The sequence below is a fragment of the Myripristis murdjan genome, chromosome 17 (assembly GCF_902150065.1).
Source record: "Myripristis murdjan chromosome 17, fMyrMur1.1, whole genome shotgun sequence".
Classification (NCBI taxonomy): domain Eukaryota; kingdom Metazoa; phylum Chordata; class Actinopteri; order Holocentriformes; family Holocentridae; genus Myripristis; species Myripristis murdjan.
In genome coordinates this window covers 7,813,045-7,829,144 of record NC_043996.1, presented here as the reverse complement: position 1 = coordinate 7,829,144, position 16,100 = coordinate 7,813,045, and the positions used below count along the sequence as shown (strand labels likewise).

At 39.9% G+C, this 16,100-nt stretch overlaps 1 protein-coding gene across 1 annotated transcript; it reads left to right on the top strand.

Annotated features, from left to right (window-relative positions):
* The first annotated feature begins 782 nt into the window (after window positions 1–782).
* urod (uroporphyrinogen decarboxylase) lies at window positions 783–12,007 on the top strand. The gene is made up of 10 exons (XM_030075073.1): window positions 783–961; window positions 2,808–2,920; window positions 3,175–3,254; window positions 3,878–3,940; window positions 4,099–4,296; window positions 5,295–5,456; window positions 6,554–6,688; window positions 7,172–7,272; window positions 9,839–9,905; window positions 10,550–12,007. Exons 1-10 carry the CDS (start codon window positions 939–941, stop codon window positions 10,712–10,714), a joined length of 1,107 nt encoding a protein of 368 aa, XP_029930933.1. The 5' UTR covers window positions 783–938; the 3' UTR covers window positions 10,715–12,007.
* Window positions 12,008–16,100: the final 4,093 nt, after the last annotated feature.

Below are 16,100 nucleotides of genomic sequence, written 5' to 3'. Positions count from 1 at the left end.
TTCATCGACAAGTAATTGTTCACTTCATATTGAAGTGCTGTACTTAACTTTGCTTGTGCATTTGTTTATCCTGACTAGTAAATGTTGTTGAATCCATTTTCTAAATGCCTAATCATTTAGACTAAGCCGATACACACACACACACACACACACACACACACACACACACGTGTATGCATACATACATGTATATGAGAGAGATAAAGATGTATTTTTTAAACAAACATTAAATAGTCAAGTCCACCATAAAATCTACATCTACATCTACAATAAAAAAAAAAAAAAAATAAGGTGAAAATTTGAAAAAAAAAAACAAAAAAAAAAAAAACAAAGTAAGAAGAACTAAGGCTGTATATTTCTTTTTGCCATTTGATATTGAGATATATTCCTTTTTTCTTGCTGTGATTATGAGCCAGAATTTGTAAATGTTGCATGCACTAAGTGATATTTTATTAAAATAAGTTGAACTGCTGAGTAAACCTTGTCTATTTACATCCATGCACCTTGCTAAAACCCAATCAGTGTCTGTCAGTGAGTGCTACAGTAAAATATACTTACATTGCTAGATCACCAGTTTTCCAAGACACCAAAATTAGGAAAATTAGGAAAAAGAATTAAATCAAGAGCTTAGGAAAGAGTTAGTCGGTTGTGATGGCGCACTACATTCATCAGTAGCTGGAGTTTTAAAATTGGCAGTCACTGATCTCGTTTCCCCCCGCTCCTCAGAGAAAGGGGTTTTATTTTGAAAACCCAGCTCTTTCCTCTTATTGAGATCACATGACTCTGCCAAGATGGCCGCGCCCTGAACAGAGGGGATGTAGGTAGTTGTGCAGGGCACTTCAAATGACAGTTTAGGAGCTGCAGGGTACAACTGACATCTCCAACGAGAGAGAGAGAGCAGCATCTGTGAAGCCCTGCGCCCCCTCAGCTCTTCCAACATGAACAAGGACGATTTAATACTGTAAGTAGAGCTGTTTACATAGTATTACAGCAGCAGCCTAGCCTAGCTTTATTAGTGCTAGCTGTCAAACTGGAATGACATTATGAAACTTCCCTGCGTCATTCTTATGAAACACTTTTTTTTTTTTTTTTTTAGTAAACCTGAGTTTTGTACCATTTCCCTTGTTTATTTAGGAGGTTAGTTTTAAATATCGAGTGAAAGTAGGTTACTTTGTTGTCGTGGCCGTGTCCGCCAGCCGTGATGCATTTTCCCCTAACTGTTCTTTCTTGATTGGAGACATTTAGTAGCAGAAGTCCATTCAGAAATCTTGCACTTAAACCTCTCCTTATTCATTCGCCAAGTTGCACATCCGGTGCAACATCATTTGATAAATTATTCGTATTATTTGCGTCTTGTGATTAATTCGGCATACAGATGAGCTTCAAGCAGCACTTACTTTAAATATAATTTCCATTTCATCAGGTGTGGCTGGAATTCGTTCACAGAGGTTGCTACCGACCTTCATAGAAGAACATTATGGGAATAGCAGGCGAACCACCGCTTGGCGTATTGGATGCAAACCGATTTCAGCAGTGGATAATATTATACAGCTTGTGTGATATAATTCTGCATATGTAAAACAACACCCAGACGAACTTAGGAACGTAGAAATACACTGAAATAGACCTTTTTCACAGCAGCCATGAAGACTTCAAATAGTAGAGTAAACACAGGTGTTAACAATTGTAGTAATTAAGGTTGTATTACATGCAGGTCAAACAGAGCCAGAGCAGTTTGGTTCACTGCAAAGATTCTGCTTCACTAAAATGAAATGGAAACTTAATTAATTTTGTAAATAAAACTTGTCTTTACCTGCCATTTCATGTCAATATTGCCGACTTGAAAATGGTATATTTCAAAAGCTTAGTTTGGTTTGTGAGCCACATATGGACAAAATCAAATATCACAATATTTTTGACCCAGTACCTCAATATCAGCTTTACAGCAGCACTACAGGGATGACTGATGGTGCTTTTTACTAACTTTTATTACTTCAGTTACTAACCTACTTACAGTGACATTTTTGATAAACAGTCATTAGTAATATGGATATGATGATCACCAAGCAGGTACAGAAAATAAGTTCAGAAAACTGCGTCCCTTTACTGCAATGCAAACTTCAAAACCAGGAGAAGACTGCACTTTTACCATAACATACCACAATATCCAACATCTCAGACAATATGATGTCTCATATGAGAGATATTTAAGTCAGCAGTGACATGCACAGTGAGCCTGTCTTACTGATGCCTTTCATTCAACCGTTGTTCCACTGCTGGGACATGATAAGAGAAGGCAGGAGTGTTATCTGCCATAATCACTCTGGTGTTTTCAGCTCTTTTGCTGGATGCCCTGTATGATTGCTGGGGACAGGCAGGGGTGTGCCTATGTCTCAGATAACAGAAGCATAGACTGATGGAGACTGATAGAGACTGCTAGTCCTGCAATGCTTTATTTCATATTTACAAATATAACTTGGTCACAGAGGTAAAAGGTCCTGCCAGCCCATTCAGGTCTTCTGACCGCAATATATTGCACTTTATTTTGAAGCATGCACTTGTCTGATTTCCACATAAAAAGAACTGGTTTCACGGCCATCCAGCACCTCAGAGAGACAGCTAGACCCAGCTTTACAGTTGGCTTTGAGATTCAGATGCTCCTTAGACATTTCAAATGTCATATTTTGTTTGCTGGACTGTTGAAAATACTTCCTGCAAAAAGATAAACATCACAGTCCAGAGTAAAAAAGACAAAAAAGATGAATATAGAGGAGATGTGTTATTTTGTTGTGGTGTTTTCCTTCCAGTCCCAAAGATTTCCCCCAGCTCCAGAACGATACATTCCTGCGAGCAGCCCGTGGAGAAGAGACGGAGCATGTCCCGGTGTGGTGCATGAGACAGGCTGGACGATACCTGCCAGGTACAACCCTGCAGTCACTGCTTGTTTGTTGCCCAACTTTTCCCCGTGCTAGACATACTTTATCTTTTTTCCATTTTTACCACATTTACCTACTTTTTATCTAATATGTTAGAGTGTAAGAATTGTCCACTGTTGGATTTCTTTATTCCTGTTTATGTCCTATTTATTTTTGCTTTGTGCAATTTTATTCCTGCTCCAGCATCCCCAATAACATTTCATTTAATATAATGCCTGCATTGTAATCTGTTTCACAGAGTTTCGGGAGTCCAGAGCAGGGAAGGATTTCTTTGAGACATGTCAGACACCGGCGGCCTGCTGTGAACTCACACTACAGGTAGCTTTTTTATTTGTTTATTTTAGAATAAATCTTCATTTCCAATTTATGCTTACATTACTTACTTTATTTACTTTTATTACTTCAGTTACTAACCTACTTACTTGGGGGAGCCAAAAACTGAAATGGCAGAGTTGTGCTACTTGTAACTGTCTGATTTTATGATGACTTACACATGCAAAGGAACTGAGCTAAAACCACCAGATGTATATCAGATGTGTGTGTGTGTATATATATATATATATGTATATATATATATATATATATATATATATATATATATATATATATATATATATATATATATATATTATATTTTTATTATTTTATTTTGCTCAGATGTAGTGATAAAATAAAAGGAGAGGATCCTCTAAACTCAATGTGTGCACCACAAGATGGAGAACTACAAGTTAAAATTTAAGAAAGTATAAATATGTTGATTAATTAACTGTTTAATTTTGTCAAGAAGACCAGTTCTTCCTGTTGCTAATCTCAGTCTGAATCTGCTTCTCTCTGTTGTGTATTTTTATGAATTCACGAGTGGGCTTGCACAATATCTCCCTCATTCTTATCATAATCTTTTTTTTTTTTTTTTTTACCTCCCCCTCTCTATCCAAATTCAGCCCCTGAGACGTTTCCCCTTCGATGCTGCCATCATTTTCTCTGACATCCTGGTTGTCCCACAGGTAAAGCCCAGGGGAACACACGGAGTCATTCCCATTTGTCTTGTACACATTTTTTTGTGGGTAGTGTGTGTATGATAGCAGCAGCGTAACTTAAAAGGAATACACAGAGATTTGATCTGTTGGTTGCTTCAGCTGTCTCCCCATCTTCCTGCATCCAGGCCATGGGTATGGATGTCCAGATGGTGGCAGGTAAAGGTCCCACGTTCCCCGAGCCCCTGAAGGAGCCTGAGGACCTGCAGCGCCTGCGGGTCAAAGTGGACGTCGGCAAGGAGCTGGGCTACGTCTTCAAGGCCATCACGCTCACCAGACACAAGATAGAGGGCAAGGTGCCACTCATAGGCTTCACTGGAGCCCCGGTGAGAGACGTCTCACACACACACACACATGCTCACACGATGTACAGAGACCCATGCAAACAAATGCTGGCTGTGCAAATATCCATACACAACTACAGAAATGCAGTGCATGGCACACACTCACATGCACAGCAGTGTTTCCCATGTATTGATTCTTTTAATTGATTCTTGTTTTTGATTTTCATTATTCATGCCTTTGTTACAACCTGCCCAGTCAATTTAAACTTTTGCACTTTGCACTTTTCATTCCTCCATTTGTGAGCCATAAATTTTAGAGCTGATTTTACGTTCTCACTGATTACCTTTAAAGCTGTGAGGGGCTTGCCACGTAGTTACATGAAACGCAAACCATAACATTTCTGCTAGAGCTGTTAATATAATCTTTCAATTCTATAATAAAAACACATTTTTGTAGGCTATTGGCTATTTTTCCTTTACTTCCTTTCTATTTGCCTCTGTGTTTAGTCCATGTAATTCTCTTTGCTCTTATTTCTCTGCTATTATTTGTTTTTATTGTATTTTATCTTAACTATGTTTGAATTTGTCATGCCCCGACCCTTTGACTTCAAAATCAAATCTGTTGAATAAATGGATTCAGAAATAGAATTTGTGAGGCACAGTTCAATACTGAATGCAGTGTTTTCAAATTGAATATTTTCTAACAGTCTAACATGATAATAAATTCCTGGATTCCACGCAAGAATGCATGCATTTATTTTATCACTTGTTTTAATATTATGAGTATTATTATTATTGTTGTTGTTGTATTTGTTATTTTTAGTATTCTTCTCCTCCTTCTTCATTGGAAATCTGTGACATCTCGTCATTTGTCGACATAAAATCTGACCATATTCAAAGATACTGAACATAACGTACCAACATCATTGTCTGTCATGCAGCTTCAATCTAAAAATATTGAGTGTTCAAACCTGTTATTTCACCTCAGCCATAATTATGATCAGTACATTGTCTTTGTGTGTCTGTGCTGCCGCTCACAGTGGACGCTGATGTCCTACATGATCGAGGGCGGGGGGTCCAACACTCACTCGAAGGCGAAGCGCTGGCTGTACCGGCACCCCGAGGCCAGCCACATGCTGCTGAGGATGCTGACTGATGTTATAGTGGAGTATCTGCTGGGCCAGGTGGCGGCTGGAGCTCAGGTCAGGACCCCTCCCTTCACCACATTCTTAGCTCTGTCCCACTTTTTTTAAAATACGAGCCCTGTTGTTATTTATTTATTTACACAGTGGATGAGAAGTGGTCGCTGTGGAAAAGCATCATACCTTGCATCTTTTTAGGCCGAGCGTAGCATTTTCTAAAGTTGGGCAAACTTTTTTTTAGAGGAGATGACATCATTGGGTGTCCTGGCTTTTTTTATGTGAGCCAGCCTATCACAGCAACAACCAGGCTGAAAATAGAAAAAAAAAAAAAAAAAAAAAGCAATCGCTATAGAAACATCAGTTTTCATCAGGACGTCATTTCATATTTGTCTTTTTATTTCCATTTATTTAATATTCTTATCCTTTCTTGTAAAGGAAATTCACACGATTGTACTAGGTATAACTAAAGGGGCAATAAAACATCTTGAAACTTGAACCTAGAATTTACTTTAACAGTTAAAATTCAATATGGAGCACATGACCTTTGTTTGTGAGTTTTTGCTAAGTGTTTCACAGTTGGACCTAAATACTCTTTGCTGATTGTGGCAGCTACCGCAAATAGTCCTTATGGAAACAAATATACTTTTCAGTATCAGCACAAATTGCGGTCGAGGCAGCGTTTTTTTCCTCAAAGAAAGCAGAATAGAGTGAGCATGCACGTCTTTATTCTTAAACAAACTCTGGTCAAACTCGCACAAAGTACCATGTAAAAGAATTCACATTTCCTTAAACATACCTTTTCATTACCGAAAAGCATTGAGCATTTTTCCCATCAGAATAGGGCTCCTTGTTCATGTTTTCAGGAAAGCCTGTGAAAAGACATGAAACATAAAAAATGGATTTGCTCGTCATGAGTTTAGTCAGTTGTTGGTTCTATTGGAACTGTTTGAAATCTCTGAAGTTTTTCCCCCTTTCTGCTCTCTTCAACTCTCCCTTTGCCATTTCCATCATCTTACTTATTTATGTGTTTATTCCTGTTCTGTCTGCAGCTATATATGCTGCTACTATCTTGGTCGTGTCCGCTTTTCAGAAGGACTAGGCTGGCTAATTACAGGTGAACAAACAAAATGCAATTGTTTTCTGTGCAACATGTCCAGGCTCTGCAGGTATTTGAGTCCCACGCTGGCATTCTGGGCCCGGTCGAGTTTAAGGAGTTTGCTCTGCCATACCTCCGAGACATCGCACGCCGGGTCAAAGACAAGCTCAAGGAGGCAGGGCAAGATGTTCCCATGGTGAGAGACGGTGACCACACGTTGCATGCACACATATGCACACAGAGTCATCGATGCACGTACACACGAAAGACCCCAAATCCAGTGGACATTTTCTCATCTTCACAAGTTTCTGCACATGCATTCTTCCTGATAACGTGAGCAGCAAACGATGCACTCCTGCATGAATGCATCAGTCGGCAAAGACACTCCATCTTTATTTATCTGCTGTATTATTCTGTTTGTCCTTTGTTATAATTACCTGTTATATTAGCTTCAGTGCCCTGGTCTATTCTTATCTTCTGTCTGCTGCTGCAACAACCCAATTTCCCGAGAGGGATCATTAAAGTTTCATGCACTTAAATCCAAATCTGTGCTATCAAATAACACCAGTAGATGGCGCCATATCACTGAAGATGATTTATGTCGCTTGTTGGAAAAGTTGCTTTCACCATCTGGACATGAAACTTCTTCTGTGTGTGTGTGTGTGTGTGTGTGTTCCAGATTGTATTTGCGAAGGACGGCCACTACGCTCTTGAAGACCTGTCTCAGTCTCACTACGAGGTGGTCGGGTTGGACTGGACTATTGACCCACAATCGGCACGGTAATGCACACACACACACACACACACACACACACACAAACCAATGTGACCCTGTCCCAGCACACACACACGCACACACACGCACACACACACACACACAAGCTCCACCACCAATGCCAGACTAATAATCCTGGTTTTGGCTCTAAAATGAAAATAAAGCATAAAATTGTCAACAATAATAGTAGTATGGTGGAAAATTATGTTGTGTGTGCATATATATGTATATCTATCTATCTATCTATTTGTGTATCTAAATGTCTATCCACCTCATGTCTGTATATAGATGTGTGTGTCCATGTATACACACATACACACACTGAACTCACACAGCCAGTAACAGTAAAGGCGTAGGCTGAAGGGCCGTTTTCATGGCTGCACAACTTCCCTCCTCTCACGTCACGTCGGCCTGTCAGGAAGGAGCCAGTCGGAGCATGATTTCAGAGTAAATTGTACGGCAAAATCCGTCTCTCTGCCATTAAATATTTGCTTGCAAGAATTCCTGTTGATGAGTGTACATTTAAAGCATCTGGCTGCCAATAGTAAATGTGGTGTGACTCACTCTAAAATAAGCGGCAGGTTCTGCAAAAGCTGGTGTTTTGCAAATTAGGTACCACACTACTGTACACCATGCACACACACACACGTTCTCTATCTCTCTCTCACACAAATACAAATCATTCTTCCCACGTCGAAAGGACAGGAGTGTAAGTAGCATTTAGCTGTTTAAATTCAGACATGATTGATTGTTTACTTTAGTTCAGTGTCTTGCATTGTTAATATTGCCCGGCCCTCATGGGCTCATAAGGCACAATTATCCATGAGGTCTTTGACGACAATTAGCTGCAAACACAGCATATGGCTCAATGATACACACACAATGCAGAACCAGTTTTCTGTCTATATTCAGCTGCTTTGTCCTTGATGAGTCTGTTTTTACCTCAAGGAAAATTACCAATTCCCAAAATGACATCCAGCAGTGTTTCCTCTGTAATTGTTTTGCGGCTGTCGTGTGTTGGATGATGATGATGGTGTTGTTGGGTCTCATATCTGTCTTTGGGTTCTAGTGATGTTTCACGTTGAGGTTCTGGTATTGAAAAGTCATACTCTAATCAATATAATCATTACTTCTAAAGCCTTTTTTCTAATTTCCTTGCTGATACAGTATGCCCCTGCTAAATGAATATATATCTAAAAGGAATACATTTTCTATTAACCCATGACTAATGCCTTGTTGCATAATGGGTTTGTTTGTTGCTCTTTTTTTTTTTTTTTTCTCGCAAAGCTGTTGTTTTATGGCCTGGCCAGTGTTGGTGGCTAGTTGATGACCAGCACAGGACGTCTGCTGGTCCTTAAAAAGCAAAAAAAAAATTTAAACACAGTTTTATAAATATTAGGCCTAAAAAACTGCATCACTGCATTGTCTTAAATTTGAATTTGTGAGGTCTTAATTTCACCAAACATTTCATCTGGTTTCTAATGCATTTTTTTTTTTAGTCACAATGTTTTTCTGCATTAGTCAACATTTCCGATGTTTCTGATGTCCCAGCTTATGAAGGAAGGAAGTAATGGTTAATAGCCTGTCATATTCAAGGCTAAAAACCTGACCAAATACATTGTACTTCAATTTATACTTATCAGCCAAGCATGTTTGAATAAGAAAAGGGTAATTTGTCTAAATATCAGCCTTAAGCATTTGTGAAGATGGCCATTAAAAGGTCTTAAGGAGTGTTAAATGTAGCTTTCTGGTAGCTGCAGACGCTTTGCAACAGAAGCTGCCCAAAAGCCCCTGCTCGCCTATCAGCCAATTCCTGCTGCTCAGAGGAGGATTCACCGTCTTCATCCTCCTCATCATCAGCTTTTCTGCTACCGCTCTTGCAACAAACAACCATTGTGCCTCTGTTTAAAAAAAAAAAAAAAAAAAAAAAAATCCCTCGCCAGCATTTATTTATTTTTTCTTTTTTTTTTAAAAAAGCTCCATCAGGCCATTGGTATGTTTGTCAAAGCCGCTTGAATTTCAGCCTTCCTTCGGTCGCATTTTGTGAGAGTTTAAGCGCTGAAGTAGCTCAGGAAAGTGCGCATGAATACAGACGGATCAATACACAAGTCTCCTCCTTCAAGAGTCTGCCAGGTTTTGCTGCAGCCTCTTCAAAATCCAAAGTCATGGACAGACCGCAGACAAACGCTTCAAAGCTAAACCGGAGCGAGCCACACGTGAGGCAAGTAGCCAGATGCGGCGCTAACCTTGGGACTGACGATTGCAAGATTACAGAACAAGCTTCAAGTGGCAAAATAAGGCCACTGGAGTGCATACTCCTCACAATTTAGCTTAATTGAACAGGATTATTGCTTTAAGTGTGTTGGATGCCATCAGAACCAGGATCATGCCACTGCTGTCCTTTTTCCAGAGAGCCAGGTTGACCATTACTGACCTTTCCCTACCAGCGCTATCGTTTCCTACAGGCTTTAAGTCAGTAAACATCTGCGTTTCCTGGTCTGCTTATCAAATACTTAACCCACTGGTTAAAGGATTACGTCTAAGTGTGTGTGTGTGTGTGTGTGTTTTCAGGGAGCGTACGGGAGGGAAGGTCAGCCTGCAGGGGAACATGGACCCTTGTGCTCTATACGCTCCTAAGGTAACCTGCACTTTGGTCAGGCCTTCCACATGGTTAGAGCCACATTAATCGCATATGGGGGGGAAAAAAAGAAAAAGCAAAAGGCTCAGGGAGGCTTCGTTTATCTTATCTTGCTGGTAACATGACCATTAAGACTGCTCGCTCTTTTCAAGAACTCGAGCTGAACTTGTCTCAAGTGGTGCTTTTCATTCATTTCGTCTCATTATATCATACCGCTGCTATTTTGCACAGGCATACACATAATGAGTGTATTTCCATCCTGCTTCATTCATGTGTTTCTACATAATACACACTAGAGTTGTAACTGCCAGCTGCTTCATGTGTGATATCTCCCAATTTGTTCTTCTCTGTATTTTCTTTGCTATATGGTATCTCCATTAAAGTTTCATCTAATGAAATGTAATAAATATTGTATTTCCCCAGTCTTGCTTTAACCCCATGATCCCCAATTTTCTGTTAAATTTCCTCTTAAGAAGCTCTTCTTCTCTTCTTCTCCAAATTATCGAGGCCTATTCAAATACAGCAGAGCCTCTGTGCATCCATAATTGAATCATGACTGATCTGAAAGGTTTATATCTAAGCTATGATCTTCTCTCTCCCCCTCCTTCTGTTTCCCATCCACAACCCCCGACCTCTTCCTCCAGGAGCGCATTTCAGACATCGTGAAGAAAATGCTGGAAGGTTTCGGTACGAGGGCCTACATAGCCAACCTAGGCCACGGCCTGTACCCCGACATGGACCCGGAGAGCGTGGGCGCCTTCGTTGAAGCCGTGCACACACACTCGCGTCAAATGATCAAGCAAAAGTAAAGATGAATGTTTGCAAAAAATAAGATTGTGTGTATGTGTGGACAGCAGCAGTGTATGAGCCAAAAAAAGACTCTCCAAGGTCAAATCAGTCATGAAATATATTCTTCTAATGTTGAACTGTCTCATCTGTCAGCCAAAATAAAAATAACAACAAAGGTCAGTTTCACAGGTAAAATAGTTTGGCAAGACAGTAAAAACAAACGGCAACACTGTTTTCTCATCGATGAAAGTATTTGAAGATAAACAGGAGGTTGGTTTTCCAAGAAAAGATTTGATATTAATCCATAACATGTTAGTGTATGAAATCTTTTCAGGAAGGGATTATTTGTTTGGGATGGACATGGATGACACAGCTCTTGTAAGTAGAAATGATTAAATACATCTGCCATTATAAGGTCAAAACAGTAGAAATGCAATTTGATATTTATTTGACTGATTGAAAATATGCTCTTAAAGAGTTCAAATTGGAGATGAAGAATGAGGATATTCTCTGTCCCATTAAACCTCAAAATACAGGCGTGTTTAACTCCAGTACTACTGAATGTAGGCAAACCCTTACAGAGCCTCCACACATCCGTGCAAGGATGTGTGGAGGCACATAAAGCACATTGAATTTTACAGTGAAAGAAAAAAAACAATCCAATATATCACCTTTATTTTATTGCTGAAGTAAAAGCCAGGGACTAGGCCAGTGTGTTTTAACACGGGACGCCGTGCTGTTGTTACAATTCAGTCTTTAAGGGAAACGTCGGGAAACGTCGGGAAACGTCAGGAAACAGCCGTCTGCCGGCCTGCCATCCCACATCCCAGTCACCAACAAATCCTTCCGCCTTTGGACATGTCAGGATGAAGTTCCAGTCGATAGAAAATCCTCTATACAGTTTCCCTTATGCTGTTTTCATATTTTGTTGTTCAAGCTAAATCTGTTTTTGTGTTGCTTTTTGAAATTTCATCAGCTCAAATGCACCAAAGGAAAAAAGTGGTTTATGAAGGGAATTACATGGTGATCTTCTTGAGCTGACAAAGATGATTACTGCTGCACAGCAGCGATTTTTCTGAATATTAAAATCTGACAGACGTCATACGTCAGACTGGCGTTTGACTATATGTTTGTATATTTAGCTTTAATTTCTATGTAGTGAAACACTGACTACATTTTAATGAAGACTGCCTTCATGTTGCCTTTATGTCAAATAAACAAGTCAGGTAGAATGTAAGGTCAGTTTCTCATGTTTTTATATTTTATTAATGGAGTTTAAATTGATTTTTTTTCTTATTATTTTAAAATACACTTATAATTCAGCTTCCTTTTTTTTTATTTCTTAAGATATTTTCCTTATAGTTAATAGGCAATGCAGAAACATATTAATTGCTCTTTATGCTGGTAAACATTAAAATCAGTCAATCAAATGTTTCCATTATTCTACACCCTGGACAAATGTAAATTATCCATAATTTCAAATGCCCGTTCATGATTTTTGTTTAAATAAAAATGTTTTGGAGGCTCGTCATGTACAGAGAGGTGTGTGGTGCATTGGAGGCACTGCAGCTGAGAGTGGGAGCTGGTCCAGGGCTGAGGCCTGACTCAGAAAATGGGACAAGGTGTGAGATTGACTGGGGCTGTAAGTGGGACAGAAGAGAGACCATGTCCCGTCTGAGGACGTGTGAATAATGTCTTCCTAAACCTCTCGCCTCACAACAGAGTACAATATGGTTCCTTTAAAAACATTAACTTTAAAATCAACTCAACGGACAAAGGAAGAAGGAAACACAGGAAAAGAGGACAGTGGCAAAAACCAAACAGCAGAGGAAAGACAAATATGACGAGCCTCTGCTCAGGGTGCTCAGCTCAGGATGAATTAGAGATACAACTAGGACTCACACCAATCCATGATTTAAAGCCGCACTATGTAAATCCAGCCGTTTTAGCCTAAATCAAAAAGTTGGCCTGCAACACAGAAGACTTTTCCATCCTCCCTTATCAAACAAAGTTTTGCACACCTGAGTGCAGGCAGGCAGGCTGCGCAGGAGAAGGCTGGCAATTACAGTAAAGTAAAGGAACAACTAAAAGTGACGGAGGTCTCAGGAGCAAAACGATTCGAGATGCTGTTTTCCACTTCAAGTAAACAAGAGTGCAGGAGTTCTTTAACCATCCTGCTGAACAGAAATGTGGCAGATGCACTCTGTCGGCCCGAATGTAGATTCCTGTGTCTGGTATGGACATTAATTGTGGCAGAAATACATTTTGTAAAGAATTTGAAGAAAACTGGACTCATCAGGTGGGTCAGAGAGATGTGAACTCCACGGACATCATGCTCTTTGAGGAATGACGTCCTTCAAACTTCAAAAAATCAGTTATCCAATCCTTGAGCGCTGATCTCAGGTGGCACGCCGACCCATAATGAATGAAACGGTTGGAGATGTAAGTGGAGGCCAAACCTCTGGTTGAAAAATTCAAGAATAAGGACCAAAAATACTTCATGTGCCAGTCACTGGTGCGCCCTGACATGAAGAGTAATAAACGCAGCTGGGATCCGGGGCGATGCAGTTGATTCAGCTCCTGGTAGACTGGAGCTTTCGTGCCGTCAGATGGCTACAGAAAGACTGAAAAGGAAACAGGAGCATTTTGAAAGCCCCCACCAGGAGACAGGGTTGCATGCTAGTCATGCAGAAACAGTGTCTTCCAGTGGTAGCGATGCCTCTCTATGTTTTATTCAGTGTAAGTTTAGTAGCTCGTGTATATTTGCTCATGTTGCTGCCTGAGAACTGCAGCAATCATGACATTCAACATTTCTGATGCTACAAAAGTAAAGCTACCACTGAACCCAATACTTTATTTATATTAACATGCTACACTTAACCTGTTGGGAAACTGCCTGTTTACCCACTTTATGCTTACTCTCATATACTACATTTACATACACATAAGAAATTATTCACTCCAGTATCGGCTGAGATAATTCGTTCAGTCTTGTTAAAAAAAAAAAAAAAAAAAAATCCTGATTTGATTTTTTTTTTCCACCAGCATGTTGTTATCTAATCTAAAGCAGTCTGTTAGAATCATGTGGACAATAATCAAAGATATTCCTACCCTATCAGACTAAATATATTATACTTACTAAAACTGAAAAAAATGATCTTTCCAAAAATAAGCTTTAAACTTTGTTCAAATTGATCTTGGAAAGGTGAATGATTACAAATTACAAATGATTACATTTAAAATCTGAAAAAAATCTGATCTGATCTGACCTTGTACTAAACTAATAGGAATTTGTCTTTGCAGTATCTGAGACAAACTCAAGACAGCAAGCAGCAGCACAGCTACAGGACACAGGATCAAATGCGTGAACATGCAGATGTTTCAGAGCAGAACTTGTCTTGTGTGATGAAGTGAACTTGAGATTTTGCTGAAATGTTAAGAAAATCAGTGTCAAAAACTGCTGCATCTTCAAACTGCAAAGATCCTGAGGCCGAAGCTTCCATCTTCATGTTAATCTAAATGGACCAAGCTCTGTCTGGGTTGGATCCAGTGAGTGAGCATCGATTCTGAAATGAAGTTCAAGGGAAAGTCAAGGATTTCCCAAAGCCTGTCCTGCATACCACAAGTAAAGACATTCAGAAAGTTAATATGTTTGTGTTTTACAATAAACTGTGCTAGGATTAATATCTGTGCTTGTACAAAATGGTGTGCATGCAGGCCAGCAACGCACACTGAACCGTTTGCAAAGACTTGTAAGACTTGTCCTCTCTTGTTCAAGGGTCATTTCAGGACCGACAGGAGTGTTCAAGTCAAGCATCCTTCTCACCAATCAGGACTTGTCATATTACCCCGTTGCCATAGCGTTGCCTAGACAACTTCCTCTCATCTCACCCACCAATGAGATGGTGGTTGAAAGCTAAGAGTGCAGATTTGGTCTCATGGAGTTGGAAATGATTTTTTTTTTTCTTCCCCCCACTCTTTTTGAGAAGCATCCAATCACAGACCGCGAGTTCTTCCGTCTCCATCTGAATGTCACAATTTAGAAAATTGGGGTTGAAAATAAAGCTTCATTTTATTACCGCAGAATCTGGCTTAAAATGAAATCACCAGCATTATTACTGTAATCATAACGGAAGCGTTTTACACAAGGAATTGGAGGGGAGGGAGGGGGATCTGTTAATCCCAAATGGTGTTTTTCTCTGTGAGGCAGCTAAGCACGTCAGATAAGCAGATCCTAGTAAATCCAGTTGTTGTTGTTGATGTTTTTGTGGAGGCTTCCACACAAAAAAAAAAAAAGGAAAGAAAAAGAAAGAGTTTTGGGGCCTGGCTGTACTATGGACACCATTTCTCTGCCAGAGGAATTGAACCGATATCGTTTTTGAAAGATGATATCAATATACAATCTTCAGTATTTTCAAATTTGACTATTTTCAGGTAAATAATGAAGTTTTCAGTGTTTTTCCCTGCAAAGTTTTTTTTCTTCTCAGGATAAAAAAGCCCTGAAACAGCAGCTTTACAATAAGCATAATCATGGGGTTCGCAGCATGGCACACTGCACCACCGGACCAGTAGATCACATGGCTGATCCAGGGGTAAAAACGAAGCGTTCATGAGCAGGAAGTGTCCATCATGAAGCTCCATCATGTCAGAGATGGATGGCACTGACCGCCCTGATGCTGAGTAAAAATCCAATATCAACCTGATACATCGGCCTAACCCAGGCTGCCAATTGTCTCGAGCTGAGAACTGTTGGCTGCAGTAATGGTGTCCTCTGTACTGCCGCCCTGGTGAAATGCCAAACATCCTGAAAATCAGCTCTGACACTAAAGGTTATGGCGTGGGATTGAGGCCCCAAAATGACTGCTGCACTTAAAACTACCACAGCAAAAGTCTGTTTAAAGTTCTCCAAATACCGCCAGTGCACAAAGTCCATTTGCCAACCGCAGGTTTTCATAGCTTAATCACATTATTTAGGCTGTAATTATATTTTTCCACATACTACTGGCTTAGCAGAAAAGACTGAGGGGACCGAGGTGCAACAGCAGCTCATTGGTGATGCCAATGAAACCACAAATATTGACTGATCTGTGACAGCTACCAGTTACTTCATATTATGACTGTAGAATAAACTGAGGTAAAATAAGATTGCTTGGTTTGGGAAAATATTAGCAGAGATATGAAGGACATACGTTTTGTAGATATATTGCGCTAAACACGCAGAAACGCTGGTGTGGTCATTAAAGGGGAAATGTAGATGAATGGGCAATTTTTACTGCCTGAGATAAGTGGAAGTGATAGTTGTAAAGGAGCCAGCCTCAGTCAAACTAGTTTTCAGACACATGAAGAACACAAAGCAGCAAAACATCTGAGTTCAGCCGAGTGCATGTTGTCATGAAGAAAAGTGAT

Bases quoted from the DNA above. Each gene is read 5' to 3' on its own strand.
- urod (XM_030075073.1), top strand. From the start codon at position 939: ATGAACAAGGACGATTTAATACT. The intron at 4,297-5,294 runs GTGAGAGACGTC...TGCCGCTCACAG, and splicing joins TAGGCTTCACTGGAGCCCCG to TGGACGCTGATGTCCTACAT. The intron at 7,273-9,838 runs GTAATGCACACA...GTGTGTTTTCAG, and splicing joins ATTGACCCACAATCGGCACG to GGAGCGTACGGGAGGGAAGG.